The sequence below is a fragment of the Neoarius graeffei genome, chromosome 4, assembly GCF_027579695.1.
Source record: "Neoarius graeffei isolate fNeoGra1 chromosome 4, fNeoGra1.pri, whole genome shotgun sequence".
Taxonomy (NCBI): Eukaryota; Metazoa; Chordata; class Actinopteri; order Siluriformes; family Ariidae; genus Neoarius; species Neoarius graeffei.
The window spans coordinates 65,587,345-65,608,729 of NC_083572.1; the positions used below are offsets into that span (position 1 = coordinate 65,587,345).

The 21,385-nt window shown below is 40.2% G+C and overlaps 1 protein-coding gene across 1 annotated transcript in view; it reads right to left on the reverse strand.

The window, feature by feature from the left end:
- The window catches only part of plxna1b (plexin A1b), a 422,572-nt gene that overhangs the window by 69,005 nt on the left and 332,182 nt on the right, over nucleotides 1–21,385 (reverse strand). The window contains exons 10-12 of the mRNA XM_060919493.1: nucleotides 18,874–19,074; nucleotides 666–762; nucleotides 359–549 (exon numbers count right to left, since the gene is read on the reverse strand). Coding sequence (XP_060775476.1) covers nucleotides 359–549; nucleotides 666–762; nucleotides 18,874–19,074 — 489 coding nt within the window. The remainder of the gene's footprint in view (nucleotides 1–358; nucleotides 550–665; nucleotides 763–18,873; nucleotides 19,075–21,385) is intronic.

The following is a 21,385-nucleotide window of genomic DNA, read 5'->3' on the forward strand; positions in this document are numbered from 1 at the left end:
AGAGAAGCTATAAAACTGACCTTCCTTTGAGCAGATTGAGTTTCTGGAGCATCACATTTGTGGGGTCGATTAAATGCTCAAAATGGCCAGAAAAATGTCTCGACTATATTTTCTATTCGTTTTACAACTTATGGTGGGAAATAAAAGTGTGACTTTTCATGGAAAAAACAAAATTGTCTGGGTGACCCCAAACTTTTGAACGGTAGTGTGTGTGTATGTATGTATGTATGTATGTATGTATATATATATATATAAATAAACTTACAACTCTGTACATGAACACTAAATTAAAAAGTGAATTAAAAAACCTGAAATAATTTTGACAGGCCAAGTGTGAAGACGAGTCTCCAGGGCTCACCTTGGTGATGCGAGGGTGTGTGCAGCGGCTATTGCCGGTTGACGCGTGCATCCATGTGTGTTCGGGGGATGCGCACTCCTGCCTAAGCGAGCACTTCTTGTCTTGCACGCACCAGCCACATTCGAAGCGTGGGTCTGCCTTCAAGCACATGCCACAGCTCTCCCTCAGAGCGTAGCACTTATACAGGTGAGCTGTGCATACACAAAGCAAAACAGCAGCAGGAGTTACATCAAGCGCACACCCAACACACCGCGGGCCGAGCTTTCTTTTAGTCAGCTGCGCCACTGCGTGAGGCTTGCAAACGTACCTTTTATGTTGTAGGGGTTGTCGATGACAAAGTTTCCGTTCCAAACCACTGAGAGATCTACCGGCAGGTCGCTGATGTTATTTCCTTCATAATTATACTGCAAAATAAAAGCACACTGCATTACTGATGGATAATAAGCAGAACGCAATATAAACTGCTGTAGAAATCCAATTGAACGTTCACTGTGGCATTCAGTGCAGAACTTTTCGAGCAGCAAGAGACTCTGGAACAACATGTGCTCACTCTCTTTCTCACAAACGCACACACGTACACATTATGTCGGGACGTGGTAACTGGGATTATTCGTCCTGTCCCTCAGTGGTCACGCTACATCCGTTACTTGTTCACACAGCCCTCCTTCCTCTGTTTCACTCCTCGCACCCTCACTTCCTCCGTCTTATCACACCTAGTTAGAGGTGTTCCCAACATCATGCCTTATTCTGTGTTATTACAACAAACCAAACAGTTTGGGGGGGGGGGGGGGGGGGAGTACAACCATGGAATTTGTGAGCGCTTCTGTTACAACAACTAGGATGAGCAAGCACATTGTGCACAATGCATGCGGATGTTTACCATGCTTACAGATAATCCATATCCATAGCTCATTGTTACAGCATTCACAGAAGATGAATTTTTAGCAATTGTATTGTTTTTTCAGAATAATGGAAACAAAGAATGCCTAGTAACGAGGCTAAATGTAATTACAATTGCAGTTGGTTTCTGTCTCGTTTCCGCTGGCACTACTTCACATTGGCCTTAACGGCTATGTGGAAGCTCAGCTTAGTCATGAGCTAGTGTATGCTTGGAGTCAATATTTCCCGACATTAACCACTTGAACGTTATGAGCATGTTGCGTGTTTGGCTTGCCGTGTCAGAAGCACAAATCCACGAGTTCCTCCTGAACGCACCATTAGTCACGAGTCACATTTACATTTTATAATTTAGCAGGCGCTCTTATCAAAAGCAATTTACAAAATCATTCAGCCAACTGAGGCTGAAGTAATATTTAAAAAAAAAAAAAAAACCACACCAAGAATCTAAAAGCATTCCTAATCCTCTTGGGTCTGTCAAGGTTCTGCACTGCTGAGCAAAAGGTTGTGAGCTCAACTCCCAGGACTGTCAGGAGAGGCACTGCTGAGCCCTAAAAGCAAGATGATGTTTAACCCTCACATGCTATAGCACTAAGCTTCCATGATATTCGGTCTCACTGGAAATCGCATCACGTAAATATCTGGCAAATAAAGACAGGCTAATGTAAACAAGCCTTAATTGTTCAGATACTGGTTACGTATGACCAAACGTTCTTCAAAACGCAAAGTAACATACGGAGCGATCAGTTTTGCGCTAATAACCAGCACGTGTAAGAGCAGCAAGATAAACAAAGGAAATAGTAGACTTCTATCTAATGTTATCTGCTTCTAGTGCATCCAGACATAGGAGAGCATCTGCGGTAAATTAGTCTGGAAGGCGCGCGCGCGCGCGCACACACACACAAGCAAGTGACAGTATGAAAAGGCAAATAAATAAGGAGGATAAGGATTAATGAAGCTGGGAGAGAAGAAGAGGGCACTCTCGAGTCGTCCCACACTTCCTCTCTCTTGGAGAAACATAGATCATGGGGAAACAGAGGGAGGGAGGGAAGGAGCGACGAGGAGGAATGGAGTGCTGAGAGAAGGGACGAGGGAACGAGGGGGAGAGAGCAGGAGCGAGGCAGAAAGAGGGGAGTGGAATGCTCTCTGCAAGGGTCACACTCAGATAATTAGTCATTTTGAAAGACCTGCATAAAGAACTAAAAATACACTTTGCTCAGTGCACTAGCCATCCTGCAGAGATCACACACACGTTGAAATAAAGAAATTCCAAGAGTATGCTTTGCACATACAAATACATAATGCACTCAACACTGTGTGTGTCGTATACATACAGCAATTTTTCACTTGGGCTCAGCATCCCACTAATGTTATCTTTCATAGAAAGCAGTTCACGAAGCTTGGTCATATCTAATTGCCTCTCCATGTGCATATGCTAATTCAAGTGTCCCGTAGGTTAGAGAGATATATACCCCAGTGTGGTGGAGTACACCGCTAAGGCAGTTAACACTCCCCCGAGTCGGGTTGTACCAGCTGTTCTTATGCTGTTCCTTAATTTGGAATGTAAAGTACACACTCACGCAGCAATCAGGCCAAAGAGTAATAAAATTCACCTGGAAAAATAAAAAAAGCCACTCCACTTGGAGCGGAAATTTGCTTTGGGCCGAGTTTATCTAGGTCAACTTTAACCCTCAAAAGAATGAGCTAATCGAGAACAAATTTTGGGTTGGGATCTCTCTTTTCTGCAGGGGGACAAAAAAAAAAATATATAACGAACTGCTAATTATTAAGCAGCCGTTTGCCAAAAAGTCAGTTGTTTTACTGCCGAAACTTCCTCAGGGCCAGTTTGGAAATTTTGCTCCGTTTAACAGACTGTATTCACAATTCTGAGCTGAGAAGATACAAACAGACTTATGAGGGACTCAGTTTTTTCTTTTTTTTGTTGGTGTCAACATCCTAACTTTTATATATATATATATATATATATATATATATATATATATATATATGAGTGATTCCACACTTATGGGTACTGAAATGGGGACATGAACTTATTTTTAAAAATTCACCTAAAACCATTTCTTTTTTTTACCATCAGGTCACAAAACATGTAATCTTTAATGAATGATATGTTAAAAGATAACTTTAATTTTCTGAGATGTAATAAAAACATATTTATATGCCAAAGTCAGAACGTAACAGAAGTGTTGTGGACATATATATTCTCAATTTTAACAATGTAGAATTACTTTTTGAAACATAGGAAGGTGATGTTTTAGCAAATATAATTAATAAACATGTGTAGTAGAATAAACATACACATTCTTTCAATAAGATTAACATGGTATATAGCTAGATTGTAATTAATTTGTAACAGACGCGAGATGGACAATCGTAACAGAAGTAATGTAACAGACATCATTTTGGAACTCATAGGCTTGACTTTGGCATATAAATATGTTTTTATTACATCTCAGAAAATTCAAGTTATCTTTTAACATATCATTCATTAAAGATTACATGTTTTGTGACCTGATGGTAAAAAAAGAAATGGTTTTAGTTGAATAAGTTCATGTCCCCATTTCAGTACCCATAAGCGTGGAATCACTCATATATTTTAATATAGACACGAGTGTTTTACTGGGAAATACGCCATTCTTATTTTTCATACGAGCCACATGCGGGACATGGAGATCCAAAACTGAGACATACATCTCTGTCACTCGTGAAGAAATCAATCAATTGTTTTGATAAATTTGGGTACTTTTTGTTTGTGAATGTGTCGATATAATACAAATAAAATCACATCTTGGCTTGAAGATATGAAGTTTGTCTTGTCGTGTTGAAAAACTTGCATTTTTCATACAAAATACAATCGCGGATCTGAGTGACATATTTCCCGATCTTTCATGCCGATGAGGTCACTCCCAGTGTTTTCCTGCTGACTAGATGCACGTTGTCAAAATGGAGAACCGGTTCAAAATTAAAATTCCTTCGAATAACTTGATGAATTTCTTTGTGGATGTGCCCATATAATATAAAGAACATTACGCAGTGGCGCAAAGATATGAAGTTTATCATCTTGTGTTGAAAATATTTTCAGTCGTTCGCTCTGTTACGCCATTTCATAGTTTTGATGTCTTCAGTATTGTTCTACAATGTAGAAAACAGCCAAACCTATGAATGAGTAGGTGTCGCTAAACTTTTGACTGGTGCTGTATATACACGCATTAGACGCCTGGCCGTTTTATGTCGCAAAATATACTCAGAAAATAATTCCTGTTTGGGCAGAAATTCTCAGCTCATCTCATCTCATTATCTGTAGCCGCTTTATCCTGTTCTACAGGGTCGCAGGCAAGCTGGAGCCTATCCCAGCTGACTACGGGCGAAAGGCGGGGTACACCCTGGACAAGTCGCCAGGTCATCACAGGGCTGACACATAGACACAGACAACCATTCACACTCACATTCACACCTACGGTCAATTTAGAGTCACCAGTTAACCTAACCTGCATGTCTTTGGACTGTGGGGGAAACCGGAGCACCCGGAGGAAACCCACGCGGACACGGGGAGAACATGCAAACTCCACACAGAAAGGCCCTCGCCGGCCACGGGGCTCGAACCCGGACCTTCTTGCTGTGAGGCGACAGTGCTAACCACTACACCACCGTGCAGCCAGCAGAAATTCTTTCTTCTAAAAATAAAGGGAGCTATAAAGGTAAACATTTCTAATTTTATTACATTAGTTGCCTTTACCCAGTGTGTACATCAGCATTTCTCTTTCAGTGGAACAGTCATGAAATCTTTTGATGTCATTTTCTCTGCTACTTCACTTCAACTGCTGTAATTCTTTATTTAACATTGACATGTGGACAAATAACACATCAATTTCAGTCTAGGAAATCCTGGAGTGTTAATGAATATAAAAGCAGCAAATGTCAGACCTCCACACACAAATTTCCAGGAGATTACACTGATGGTGCATCACTGCTTTATTCAGTAGTATGCAACTTCATCATTCGCGATGCAGCTAGGTTTAGTTCTAACTTAAGCACAGCTGAATCAAATCAGCCTGGGGGCGACTCGTTGGAGATGAAAGTGACCCATAATTTAAAAAGTAAGATGATGTTGTTAATGTGCTTAATGAAGTTTTCAGCTTTAAGCGTAAGGGTGGACAGAATCAGAACAAAATGTGCACAAAAATACAGACAGAATTTCAATTAGGAGAGAGCAGGCACTATTTCGATCAGATCACATTCGCTCTAAACGCACACATGCAACCACAGCTTTATTATGTACAAATACAACTCCAATTCAATTAAAAAAAAAAAAGTTGGGACGCTGTATAAACTGTAAATAAAAACAATGTGAAAATTTGCAAAAATCATGGAAACCCGATATTTCATTGAAAATATTACAAAGACAAAATATCAAAATGTTGAAACTGAGAAATTTTGTTTTTTGAAAAATGTATGCTTATTCTGAATTTGATGTCAGCAATAATTTCAGAAAAGTTGGGACGGGGGCATGTTTACCACTGTGTTGCATCCCCTCTACTTTTAACAACACTCTGTAAACGTTTGGGAACTGAAGAGACCAGTTGCTGTAATTTTGAAAGAGAAACGTTGTCCCGTTCTTGTCTGATACACAATTTCAGTTGCTCAACAGTTTGGGGTTTCCTTTGTCACATTTTGCACTTCATAATGCATCAAATGTTTTAAATGGGAGACAGGTCTGGGCTGCAGGCAGGCCAGTTTAGCACCCAGACTCTCTTACTACAGAGCCATGCAGTTTTAATATGTGCACAAAGCAGTTTGGCATCGTCTTGCTGAAAGAAGGAAGGCCTTCCCTGAAAAAGATTTTGTCTTGATGGCAGCATATTGCTCTGAAATGTGTACATCATTCAGCATTAATGATGCCTTCCCAGATGTACAAGCTACCCATGTCATGTGCACTAATGCACCCTCATACCATCACAGATGCTGGCTTTCGAACTGTGCACTGATAAACCGGATGGTCCCTCTCCTCTTTAGCCTGGAGGATGTGGTGTCCATGATTTCTAAAGAGAATTTCTACTTTGATTTGTCAGACCTCGGGACAATTTTCCACTTCACCTCAGTCCATCGTAAAAGAGCTTGGGCCCAGAGAAGATGGCTGTGTTTCTGGATATTGTTTATATTTGGTTTTAACTTGCATTTTTGGATGCAGTAATGAACTGTTTTCACAGACGATGGTTTTCTGAAGTGTTCCTGAGCCCATACAGTGATTTCCACTACAGACACGTCTGCTTTTAATGCAGCGTCGCCTGAGGGCCTGAAGATCACAGGCATCCAATCTCAGTTTTCAGCCTTGTCTCTTGTCTACAGAGATTTCTCCAGATTCTCTGAATCTTTTAATGATATTGTGTACCATAGATGATGTGATCCCCAAATTCTTTGCAATTTTACATTGAGGAACGTTATTCTTAAATTGTTGCACTGTTTGCCCACGCAGTCTTTCACAGAGCGGCGAACCCCTCCCCAACTTTACTTCTGAGAGACTCCGCCTCTCTGGGATGCTCTTTTTATACCCAATCATGTTACTGACTTGTTGCCAATTAACCAAATGAGTTTTTTTTTTTTTTCTGAGCATTACACAACTTTTTCAGTCTTTTGTTGCCCCGGTTCCAACTTTTCTGAAACACGTTGCTGACATTAAATTTAAAATGAGCATATATTTTCAAAAAACAATAAAATTTCTCAGTTTCAACATTTGATCTGTTGTCTTTGTACCATTTTCAATGAAAATATAGGGTTTCCATGATTTGCAAATCCTCACATTGTTTTTTATTTATGTTTTACACAGTGTTCCAACTTTTTTGGAATCAGGGTTGTATATCACGTCTCTGTGCCCATTTGAGAAAAGAAAGTGTGCGCGTCATGGAAGTAAAATAAAACCAAACATTTTTCTACTATTTTTCCTTACATGTTCAAAACTCAGTGCAACTGTACACTTCACTCTACACTAACCTGGCATGCATGCTATTTGTGTTAATAAGATTGTGACAGAACATGTGCAGCCTGCACTAAAACTAACACTTGTAGTAGCTGTACAGAATCTTGTTTTTGAAGCATTTCATACTGTTTCGAATAGCGAAAGCTGGCAGCACCGAGACCAAAAAAAAAAAAAAAGTACTAACTAATTGCAATTGATGCTGACCACAGTCACATTATCTTTTTCAAAAGAAATCATAGGATAATTGTTAATTATAGTTTTGGAAATTGAAGAGTATCATCTTCATGAGCTCTGCATCAGTCAATTACTTACATCGTTATGTGTGTGGAAATTTGTGGCTGCATGTCTTTACCATCTCAATACTGTCACTTTTCACACACTGCAGCATCTGCCATGCAACAAACCTGAATGCACAGGTTCCCCACCACGGGGGTCATCCAATATGCGGATGGGGTTGATGTGGAACTGTCAGAAGAGAAGCTGTCATCATTATTGCTATTAAAATTTCATTAGCCCCTCATTCAATTTGGAGCTTCTCTTAAGCCCATCTTGTACCAGAGCACAGTGGTGCAGCATCCAACACCGTCATGTTAATCAAAGTGGTCTTTACACACACAAGCAGTGCACAGAGCAGCTATTTAAAATTAAAAATCTATCGTTTCTAGCTAGAAACACGAAATACAATATTCATGCAATATTTTGCAGTGTGTGTCCCTGATCTGAACACCATGATATGGCTAATATTTCACTCTGCAGCCTACTGAACAGAGGTCGCAAAAGTACACACATTAAGAACGACCAGATACTTGTGTAAAAATATACTCTGCTAAAAGTAGAAGTACTGATTCAATTTCTTTACTGAAGTACAAAAGTACAGGTTCTGAAACGTACTCAAAGTAAAAAGTAGCCCTTTAAAGGACATTTCTCCCAGCTGTTTCTGTGCAACACTAACCGAACCTCACATAATCTAATCTAATCAAAACACAAGTGTGTTACTGGGAAATACGCCACTCGTATTTTTCATACAAACTACATCTGGGACATGGAGAACCACAACAGCGACACATTTTTCAATATGTCACTCGTGAGGAACTCGAATTGTTTTGATTAATTTGGGTACTTTTTGTTTATGAATGTGTCGATATAATAAAAAGAAAATCAGATGTTGGCTTGAAGATATGAAGTTTATCTTCGTGTTGAAAAACTCACATTTTTCATACGAAATACATCGCGGATCTGAGTGACAATTAAATAATCTTGGCTGGCTTTGAGTGGTTTATCAGATATATTCCATTCAGTTAGCATGGTATTGAATGAGTCAAAGATAAGCCAGCCAATACTATTATACATACACACTCTTTTCCAGTTTTTTGATGTCCGTTGGTATGTTTTTCTCTTGTAAACAGAGGGGAAACCGTCAGGGCCTTCTAGACCTTCAGAGAAGGCCCAAACATATCAGCATTTCAAATGTTATATTTACTTTTCATTCCTTGTTTTCTTTCTTTCATAACTCCATTATAATTATTCTCTTCTAATTCGGCCTCATTTTTTAAAAATCAAATTTGCTTCAGAAATGAAGGGGTTACTGTCCTGAAAACATTAAAATGGAGTTATCCAATTAGATTTTTTTGTTTGTTTGTTTGTTGTCTCTAGTCAGAAACGTTTAGAGCTGGCTCACTCAGTGAATCATTGGAAAAACTAAAGCAGCTAAAGTCAATCAGGAAAGGCAACAAACCCAACAGAGCCAATCCTCTCACAGACGAACAGGTTGACGAATTTTATTGCAAAGTGTTTTTGAGGAAAAAACACTCCCAGAACTCTGCTGAACACCATTTGGATGAACAATTGTACATTCTTTGGAATGAGACCTGGAAAAGAGCAGCAAGACCTCTGTTGGGGAAACGTACAGCTTAAATCAAAACAGTGAAGGAGTTCACTATTTGGAGTTTTCCAAAAAGAGGCAAACTAAAACATGCACTGGTGAAAACTCAAGCAACATCAGGAGAAGTAAAACTAAAAATGTGTTTGAAAGTCCTGATAATCCTCTGCGATATCCTGTATTGACTTATTTGGCCTAGAAAGAACAAAGACCAGCAGAAATGATGGACGCTGAATCGCCATTTTATCTCGCTATAAACACCAACATTCCAAAAGGTAAAAAAATGCTGGTTCAAGGTTTCTCCACTTGGTGTGGATACCTTGAGATCTATGAGAAAAAAACAAACAAACATGCTGAAAAGTTCTGAAATTCAGACAGAGAAAAAGATTGTTAACCACAGCACAAGAAAACATCTTGTGCAAAAATTTGTGGAGAATAACATTCCTCCAAATGAAATTGTGCAAGCTACAGGGCACAAAAATGTCAGCTCGATAAACAACTACTTCCAATATCTGATCAAAAACACCACCACATCTCTGCCATTTTATCCAATTTAAATGCAGCTTCATCTCAGTTGGTAAACAGGCCATCACAAAAAATTAGTTTCAGTTTTAGGAAGTTTCAGTGTCTTTAGCATTTCAACCCTGTACAAGTACCAGATCTCAACCTGCTGTCTTTCACCTGTGCCAAATAGGAACAGTGAACATTTCCAAAAGAGATCAGTCAAGTAGTGAGATTCGTCAGTTTAAACGATGACATGTGGTTAGTGACGGCGACAAAAGCCATCAAAGAAGGTTAACCAACGGGGGATTTTAAAAAAAAACAAACAAAACAAAAAAAAACACTTTTGCCAAATTACATGAAATTCCTCCAAAAATTGTGCGGGCAGTTGATTTCAGAAAGCAAGCACACCTTGATGAAATTGCCAAAAGTACAAGTTTATTAGTAATCAAGGGCATAACTGGTCAAATTTGCCCAAATTAAATGGAATTTCAATATGCGTATAACTGTCATATAACAAAGCCTTTTACCAAGTTTGGTGAAATTCCTCCACAAATTGTGAGAGGAGATGATTTCAGAATAACATACACCCTCATGAAACTGTCAAAGTTATTTAATCAAGGGTCAAAACTTGGGTAAAATTTTCACAAACGAAATTAAATTGCAACATGCGTATTACCGTCATAGAACAAGGCCTTTTGCCAAGCTTCGAGAAATGCGTCCAAACATTCTGAGGAGTTGATGTCAGAAGGCGAGCACACCTTCATGAAACTGTGAAAGTACAAGGTTGTTAATCAAGGGCCATAACTCTGGTAAAATGTGACCGAACTGAACAAAATTACAATATGCGTACCATCGACATACAACAATGCCTCTTGCCAAGTTTGGTGAAATTCCTCTACAAATCGTGAGGAGTTGATTTCAGAAGGAAAACTCACTCTCATGAAATTGTCAAAAGTATAAGTTTGTTAATCGAGGGCTGTAACTCTGGTAAAATGTGACTGAACTGAACGAAACTACAATATGCACATTACCGACATATAACAAAGAATCCTGCCAAGTTTCATGAAATTCCTCCAAAAATTGTGAGAGGAGTTGATTTCAGAAGGTGAGCACCCTTCCTGGGACGGACGGACATCACCACGACATAATCCCCCTTAGGGCCTTTCAGCCAGCAGGGGATTTAAAAAAGTTTGACTACTACTATTATTATGATTGAAAATTCCAGCTTAAACTCATCAGTTTGACATTTTACATGCAAGATTTATGGCATAATGAAAGAGTTGACTTCCTTGTAATTGTGAATGTTTCAAAATTAAAACTCTTGATTAACTTGCATATTTTTTGTGGACGTGTCTACACTACCGTTCAAAGGTTTGGGGTCACCCAGACAATTTTGTGTTTTCCATGAAAAGTCACACTTTTATTTACCACCATAAGTTGTAAAATGAATAGAAAATATAGTCAAGACATTTTTCTGGCCATTTTGAGCATTTAATCGACCCCACAAATGTGATGCTCCAGAAACTCAGGGTGTATTCAGACCAGGATAGTTCGATAGTTCACTTGCTTTGGTCCGAACCAAATGGTTTTTTTTATTTTTTCATTTTGGTGCGGTTCGCTTTCACACTGTACACTTTAGTAAGCGGACCAAAATCTGTCAACAAAGCCACGCGCCCCGAGGCCGTTCAGCTATTGGTCAGAGACGACACGCGCACAAAGCGTTAAGTTCAAAAGTAGTCATGGAGGCTTTCCGTGCTGTTATTCTTTTTAATGTCATCAAAGCTATACGTTTTTTCCAATTTTTACTGTTTTCACAATTGTGCGATTACTATGCTGTTGTACAAGTAATTTATCAACGACGACAACAAAGGGCAAGGCGGCTACGGAGGATAGCGCTGATGAGCGCACATCATGTTGTGACAGTTCTAGCTCTTCACGCAATAGATGAATTTCTTTTTTGCGTCGCTAGTGCCACCACTTTTTGAAAGAATGTCCCTGATTTTAATGTAGGTCTGACCGAGTTTCTTCACTTTTAGCCGACATTGTTCTGGGGAGTGCGTGAACCCCTTCTCCTTCATTTTCTCACTGAATACAGCAAACACGTCAGCATTTTTGTGTGTTCTCTCCAAAAGCTCAGATATGTGGACATCTGCCCATATATCCACAAGGGTACGCGTTTCTTCCTCGGCCCACGTTTGCCCCTACTCATTTTTTGTACTCTGTAGTCTAGCCTACCACTGGTCTGAATGACTGTTGTAAGGTTCCCTTGACAACTGAAACGGTGTTTGCACTTTGCGGTGGAGTGTCAAGACTCTGTTTCCCATAATGCTCAACAAACGACGGAAGCTCCCGAGGTACAAAAAAGCAAAACTGTCGGATTAGGTCCGGTCTGCTTTCACACCTCCAAAAGATCCGCACCAGGGTTCCTTTGGTCCGGACCGAGTCCGACCTTGCAGCTCGGTCTCGGTCCGCTTGTTTGGTCCGGACCAGAGTTCGGTGGTTTGTATTCAGACCAACCCAAAAGGTCCAGACCAAGGGAAATTTGGTTCGTTTGGTCCGGACCAAACAACGTAGGTGTGAATACGCCATCAATCTGCTCAAAGGAAGGTCAGTTTTATAGCTTCTCTAAAGAGCTAAACTGTTTTCAGCTGTGCTAACATGATTGTACAAGGGTTTTCTAATCATCCATTAGCCTTCTGAGGCAATGAGCAAACACATTGTACCATTAGAACACTGGAGTGAGAGTTGCTGGAAATGGGCCTCTATACACCTATGGAGATATTGCACCAAAAACCAGCAGCTAGAATAGTCATTTAGCACATTAGCAATGTATAGAGTGCATTTCTGATTAGTTTAAAGTGATCTTCATTGAAAAGAACAGTGCTTTTCTTTCAAAAATAAGGACATTTCAAAGTGACCCCAAACTTTTGAACGGTAGTGTATATAATAAAAAGAACATTACATGGTGGCGCAAATGTATGATCTTTGTCTTCTTGTGTTGAACAACATTTCACTCATGTGCTTCGCTCACTTGTGAAATATACGTTCGCCACTCAAAGACAAACTTTATATCTTCATGTCACCGTCTAATATCCTCTATATAATAATATTTGGGGTCAGCATGTGCATGTGGTAGGATGCCAACCCATGCTTTAAATCAATTACTAAATTATACCATATGGCGATCCACTGCAAATATTTCACTTGTCAAGTACTTTGTGACAAATAAATAATCCACTTGCATGTGCAGCTGATTGACTTCCAGCTAGCTACATATAGTGTGCTAACCAACATCCCAGCTGTATATAACGGTAACATATCTATCCTTACCTTACTAGGCTCCTCACATGCTTGCTGGTAAATCCTTTGAAGAACTTAAAGTGTAATACTGCTAAAGCATTAGGTATTTAAATCGAACAATTTGGTATTCAGTTGGCGCAAATACATGAATACTGTCTTCTTGTGTTGAACAACATTTCACTCGTTTGCTTCGCTCACTTGTGAAATATACATTCACCACTCAAAGATAAACTTTATATCTTCATGCCACCGTCTAATATCCTCTATATAATAATATTTGGGGTCGAACAATTTGGTATTCGGTATATGGCGTCATATACATTCACAATTACAAGGAAGTCAACTCTCTCATTATGCCATAAATCTTGCATGTAAAATGTCAACTGATGAGTTTAAGCTGGAATTTTCAATCATAATAATAGTAGTAGTCAAACTTTTTTAAATCCCCTGCTGGCTGAAAGGCCCTAAGGGGGATTATGTCGTGGTGATGTCCGTCCGTCCCAGGAAGGGTGCTCACCTTCTGAAATCAACTCCTCTCACAATTTTTGGAGGAATTTCATGAAACTTGGCAGGATTCTTTGTTATATGTCGGTAATACACATATTGTAGTTTCGTTCAGTTCAGTCACATTTTACCAGAGTTACAGCCCTCGATTAACAAACTTATACTTTTGACAGTTTCATGAGAGTGAGTTTTCCTTCTGAAATCAACTCCTCACGATTTGTAGAAGAATTTCACCAAACTTGGCAAGAGGCATTTTTATATGTCGATAGTACGCATATTGTAATTTTGTTCAGTTCGGTCACATTTTACCAGAGTTATGGCCCTTGATTAACAACCTTGTACTTTCACAGTTTCATGAAGGTGTGTTTTGACCCTTGATTAAATAACTGACAATTTCATGAGGGTGTACGTTCTTCTGAAATCATCTCCTCTCACAATTTGTGATTTGGTATATGGCGTCATACAGGAAAACCTGAAACCGGTGTTGAAATGGAATTTAGTACAACCGAAACAGACAGATCCTGAATTATGAAGTGGAAATTCATTGTCTCTACCTCAAATGCATTTAAACTAAAGTAACAGGCCTGATTTGAAAATGTAAGGAGTAAAAAGTACAGATGTGTTAAAATGTAGTGAGTAAAAGTGGAAAGTTCAAAAAAAAAAAAAAGTACTCAGCTAAAGTTGGCTGAATTTGAAAGAAGCTCATGTATTAATTCAGAATCAGGTTTGCCAGACTGGGTTGGTTTAATCAGCGCTGTCTTTTCTGCGTATTATTGTTCTGTCCATTTAGGTTGAAACTGGTCTTGATGTTGGGAAGGTATGCAATGATGCAAAATAAAAATAATTGATAATTCCCTTCAAAATTAGTTCACTAGTCATTATATTCTTTCTTTTGTGGAAAATTTAAGAAACTATTAATGATTTTTAAGTGACACTTAAATTTGTTAAATGTATTTTTATTCATTTCCTGTAATATTACTCTAAACTTCTAAAGTTGAGTGACTTGAGTGAAGTTGAGTTTAAACACTTGGTGGCATCTGGGGGGGGCAGACAAGATGTTTTATAGTTGTTGAAGTTTTAAAACTAACAAAGAGACACAAATTTTCATGTAATGAAACGTTCACCAAAACGACTATTTGAAAATCAATAAATTTATACAAATCTTTGTATTAAAGTAGAAAATAAGTACTCTGTGGAATTTTTGAATGCGCCAATTTAAGAATCTTCATGATTTTTAAGAATTCAGCACTTATTAAACTTTACAGATATAAATCAAAATGTAATTTACAAGTGTATTTCTTTGTTTTAGGACGGTGTTTTAAAGCCGTCCTAAGACCTTAAAATTCGTGCGTCATACAGGAAAACCTGAAACCGGTGTTGAAATGGAATTTAGTACAACCAAAACAGACAGATTCTGAATTATGAAGTGGAAATTCATTGTCTCTACCTCAAATGCATTTAAACTAAAGTAACAGGCCTGATTTGAAAATGTAAGGAGTAAAAAGTACAGATGTGTTAAAATGTAGTGAGTAAAAGTGGAAAGTTCTAAAAAAAAAAAGTACTCAGCTAAAGTACAGATACCTGAAAACGCTACATAAATACAGTAAAAGTATTTGTTCCTTGTTACTTCCCACCTTTGCTACTGAAGCAGTGCCATATGGGTCATGGTGTATTGGTGTACAGTTGGCTTTATGCTGATGAACGTGTGTTAAATGCAATCGGTGAAGTAAACTAAACTGGCAAACCCAGTGACAAAGCTCTAATGTGTGTAAGGATGGATGTAACAACTGGGACGCTTGCTTTAGACTGTACCTCCTGACTTGGGGATCAACGACTCATACACCCAGTGCCTGCCGATGTAGGACTTTCTGAGCCCCTGCCTTACTACTTTTCAAGAAGAAGCAGCCTTTATTTTGGTCACATGTACACTCAAGCACAGCAAAATTCCTCCTCTGCATTTAACTCATCTGAAGCAGTGAACACACACGTGCACAAACAAGTGAGCAATGAGCACACACACATACCCAGAGCAGTGGGCAGCTATGCTATAGCGCCCAGGGAGCAGTTGGAGGGTAGATGCCTTGCTCAAGGGCACTTCAGCTATGATACAGAGGGAGGGGAAAGTGCTGCTCATTCACTCAACTCCCCTCACGTGCTTCCTGCCGGTCCTGGGAATCAAACTGGCGACCCTTTGGGCCCAAGGCTGCTCCTCTAACCTTCAATCCATGGGTGCCTCGCCCCCCCTTTTTTTTTTTAATTGTTCAAATACCAGCATTTAAATATCTGTACACTGCATAATGGATATCCAATGATCTATTGTAATTACATTAATATTTTCCAAATTACTTTCAGTGGTACAGAGTAATAACTGACTGTTTAATTCAATTTTCCTGAGATATGTGCAAGCTGACATTATTTTTTGGAGAGATGGTACAATCCAGCTGTGTGATTTTAATATCGTGCCGCCTTGCTGGTGCACAGGACTCCTGATGATCTCGGCAAACTTGCACTTCAAAAAAATAAGCATGCGTATGCATGATGTGGGAAGCATGAAATCATCGCTGAGTAAATTTAAAAGGAAATGTTAGGAGTTGTACCGACTCTCCTCAACATCCCAATCTAATTACAAAAGAGCAAATGTGTGACGGAGGAAGAGAGATCATTGAAGATGTTCACACATCACCCCACTCATGCTCCTTTCCTTACTCCCTGCACTCTTCCTCCATTGATGAACAGATGTCAGGTGCAGCCACATCTGCTTTCAGTACACTGTATTTCTGTATTGACTCCTTTTCTAGCCAAAAGTCCTCCATCCAATCGTCTGGTTCGGTTTCAGTCATTCACCGGCTCCTCTCAGCCAACACTCTGCTGCTCTCGCCTTCCCTACTTCAACCCTCTCTCTCTCCTCTTTCTTTGCCAGAACCCTTCTCCTCTCCCAAACTGTAATTCATCATCATTTTATCTGTGTCTCTTCTAATTGGCTCTCATCAGGGACCTCTGCTTCTCCCTATCACACACACACAAGCGCACAGACACACACCTGCTGCCCACTATCAGCAGAATTCCTTTATTCCTTCATCTCCACCTTCCTTTTCTCCCAGCCCAATTTCAGCCATTGTGTCTGGTGTCAGACTGGTAGAAAGGCGGAGCGCACTCCTTTATCTCAGCCATGATAATGGTGAAAAAGTAGTGTTAATGTCTGTCCTTGGGTCTTAGCAAGCTTTAAAAAGAACACTATACAACTACGTGTCCAATAGGCGCCGAGGCGAAGGCACTGGGTTCCAGCTGGACTCTCTCAGAGGAGTGGAGTCCAAACAGGCATGGCTTTCCCATGAACCCTTGCTGCTCCCTGCACACCAAACCTTGATAACAGGGGACTGCAGGGTCTTTGACTAGACATAAGGCAGATGCCATGAGTGAGAGGACGCAAAGAGCAACTGAAAGTGTTCAAAGTTCGCATCAAATAAAATCTCTCTCTCATTCTAAACCTATTGCTTTTCTTTATAAACTTAATCGCAATTACATGGCTGAAGTACAGATCACTGTTTAAGATCATTGGGACAACTACACTATTCCCAAAGCATCTGTGATGCTTTAAAAAGGAAAAAAAAACAAAACACCCCAAGTGTGCATTCTAAATAAAACTACATGCACGTGGGCGTCTCTGAATCCTGCACTCGGGTTTTCTTGTCTTAGATTCCACCCTTGAGACCTCTGTGCAGGATTGTTGGAGTATCAAGATGGAATGAAACAGCAGGGTTGTAGATATGAGTCCAGTTTTCAAACACACACACATACAGACATATATATATATATATATATATATATATATATATATATATATATATATATATACACACACACACACATATATACACACACACATTTATTTATATATATATATATATATATATATATATATATATATATATACACACACACACACACATTTTATATATATATATATATATATATATATACACACACACACACATACATACACACATATATATATATACACACATACACACACACATACATATATATATATATATATATATATATATATATATATATATATATATATATATACACACACATATATATATATATAGGGTGGTGTAGTGGTTAGCGCTGTCGCCTCACAGCAAGAAGGTCCGGGTTCGAGCCCCGTGGCCGGCGAGGGCCTTTCTGTGTGGAGTTTGCATGTTCTCCCCATGTCCGCGTGGGTTTCCTCCGGGTGCTCCGGTTTCCCCCACAGTCCAAAGACATGCAGGTTAGGTTAACTGGTGACTCTAAATTGAGCGTAGGTGTGAATGTGAGTGTGAATGGTTGTCTGTGTCTATGTGTCAGCCCTGTGATGACCTGGCGACTTGTCCAGGGTGTACCCCGCCTTTCGCCCTTAGTCAGCTGGGATAGGCTCCAGCTTGCCTGCGACCCTGTAGAACAGGATAAAGCGGCTAGAGATAATGAGATTATATATATATATATAAAACACACACACAGTACCAGACAAAAATTTGGACACCTTCTAATTTACTGTTTTATCTTTACTTTATTAATTAAGTCAGTTCATGTCTTAAAGTAATGATGGATGTCGTTTCTCTTTACTTAGTTGAGCGGTTCTTGACTTATGGATTACTCCAGTTGTGGAATCGGGCTATTTACTGTGTTATTATTTACTGCTTGATCTCAAACGCATTAAGGCGGCAAGAAATTGCACTAATAAACTTTTGACAAGGCGCCTGTTAATTGAAAAGCATTCCAGGTGACTCCCTCCTGAAGCTCGTTACGAGAATGCCAATAGTGTGCAAAGCATCGTCAAGGGAAACGGTGTCTACTTTGAAGAATCTAAAATGTGAAACATTTTGGTTTTTAATCACTATTTTCGTTTACCACATAATTCCATACATGTCCCGTGTGTCATTTCATAGTGTTGATGTCTTCAGTATCGTTCTACAATGTAGAAAATAGCCAAAATACAGAAAAACTGATGAATGAATAGGGGTGTACAAACTTTTGACTGGTACGTGTGCATGTATCTATCGATCTAAAATAATATAGGTCATTGTCAAAGCCGCCTCTTTTCAACTCACAATGAGGAGAAAAAAAAAACCCAGGGGATTAATTTTTGGTGGATTAACATTCTGTTTCCTCTTAATGTGCAGCGATCCTCCACATTCTGAGCTTACACGCATGGACACAAAAGACGCACCACAGTGTTCGGTACATAATGCAGAAGGAGGGATTTGTTGATGCTCGGTGTGTGCTTGTGTGTGGCTGCGCTCTACTGAGCCTGAAAATGTGAAGGAAGAAGAGGAACACATTGTATGTTAGAACAAAACGTCATCGCCTCCCTCTAGTCCAGAGTAAGATGGATGATCTGTCATAAGTCAGGGTGTGTGCGTGCACGCATGTGCGCGTGTGTGCACTCACGATGGTTTTCTGGCACTGGATGCTGGAGCTGTTGAAGCGCAGGGCCGTGACACTGTGGGTCTCTCCCTGGATGTGGAAGATACACTCGTAGTTCTTTTGGCCTGACTGCGGTTGTGGAAGGTTGCGGGCCGTCAGAGTGATGGGCTTCGTCACTCCTACCGGGATGTAGATCTGAGTCGAGGGCAGGATCTGAGGACAATCCTGAGAGAAGGAGAACAACACTTTGATGAATAGTATACAATAGCTATTGAGCTGGTCACATTTTAAAGGTGCAGTCTGTAATTTTGAACATTCTATAACTGCAATGAAACCTGGACAAGCCGTTCTCTTTCCTCTCAACCGACCCGGCTTTCATTGTCGAAATTTCTATTGCTCGCAAGTTGGGTCTTATGTAAAAGGGTTAGAGCTGAGCAGCTTTAAGGGCCGGAAAACTGTAAACAGAAGCCGTGTTTCACTGAAAATTAGATGATTATTACATCAGTGAGCCCACTGGGGATGCTGAAGCTCTCAAGTGCTGCCCAGTCTCATATTCTGTTGACTGGAAATTGAATGGGGGGGGGGGGGGGGGGGGACCATACCCTGGTAGCGAACGTAATTTCATAATACACATCAAGCTAGTTCGCTAGTTTAGTCCATTGCAACAGACCAAGAGAATGAATGATACATGATCATTACCCTCTAACAGTTTTTAATGTAGCACATTGCGTCTTTGACAAAAACAGTCAGCAAGTTGTTGGTGATCATTTTGACTACAAGATGTCATGCTCTGTCCACACATCACACATACATGATATTTTAAGTCTGTTTTCTCTTGATATGTTTAACTCTGAGGTGACGTGTCTGTTGGGCTCGTGTGCGAGTTAAATGGAAGCTTTGCAGCAAGCTTTTTTTTTTTTAAACTGATTCTGAACCTGATAATCATCTGTGGACAGCACTTAACCCACCTCGTAAAAATCACTTCCTGATAGGAAGATCATGCCTCAGCTTTGATTTGGAACTAGTCCAGCATCGAGATGCCTTGCACCACTAATGTTCCAGCTAGTTTATTTTACCAGGGCGCCGTGCCCTGCCCTCCCAAATGTGCGCCCTGCCCTCAAATACCAGCGCCACACCCAATTTATATGGGGAATATATGAGGAATACAAATAATATGGGGAAGCCGTGGCCTAATGGTTAGAGAAACAGATGAAGGACCAAAAGGTTGCCGGTTCAATTCCCTGGACCAGCAAGAATGGCTGAAGTGCCCTTGAGCACAGTACCTAACAACCCACCCCACCCCAACCTGTCCCCAGGCTGCTCTGGGTATGTTGTACATCAGTCTGGATAAGTGTGTCCGCTAAATGCTTGTAATGTAATGTAATATGCACCCTACTCATAATTTTCCAGAACTTTCCAAGCGACCGGCACACACATACAGTCAAGCCGGAAAGTCTGCACACCCCTTTCACCTTCTCCACGTTTTATTACGTTACAGACTTATTCTACAAGAGACTGAGTTCATTTTTTGCCACAAAATTCTACACAAAATGGCCCATAATGACAAAGTGAAAGCAGGTTGAAACATTTGTGCTAATTTATTAAAAATCAAAATACAAAACATATATGTACACAAGTGTGCACACCCTTTGATATGACACCCAAAAGTGAGCTGAGGTGCATTTTGTTTCCACTGATACTGCTTGAGATGTTTCTACAACTTAATTGGAGTCCACCTGTGGTAAATTCAATTGATTGGACATGATTGGGGATTGCCAACACCTGCCTAGATAAGGACCCACAGGTGACAGTGCATGTCAGAGCAAACTCCAAGCCATGGGGTCAAAGGAACTATCTGCAGAACTCAGAAACAGGATTGCGTCAAGGCATAGATCTGGAGAAGGGTACGGAAAAATTGCTGCAGCTTTACAGGTCTCAGAGAGCACAGTGGCCACCACCATTCGTGAATGGAAGTTTGGAACCACCAAGAATCTTCTGAGACCTGGCCGCCCGGCCAAACTGAGCGATCGGGGAAGACGGGCCTTGGCCAGGGAAGTGAGCAGGAACCCGAGGGTCACTCTGACAGAGCTCTGGCGCATCCTTGTGGAGATGGGAAAACCTTTCAGAAGATCAACCATCAAGGCAGCACTCCACAAAATCAGGCCTTTATGGTAAAGTGGCCAAACAGAAGCCACTCCTTAGTAAAAGGCACATGACGGCCCACTTGGAATTTGCCAAAAGGCACCTAGAGGACTCTCAAACCATGAAAAACAAGATTCTCTGGTCTGATGAAACCATAATTGAACTTTTTGGCCTGAATACCAAGTGTCATGTCTGGAGGAAACCAGGTACCGCTCATCACCTGGCTAATGCCATCCCTACAGTGAAACACGGCGGTGGCAGCATCGTGACGTGGGGATGTTTTTCAGCAGCGGGAACGGGGCCACTAGTCCTGATAGAGGGAAAGATGAATGCAGCCAAGTATACCAAGATCCTTGAAGAAAACCTGCTCCAGAGCGCTCTGGACCTCAGACTG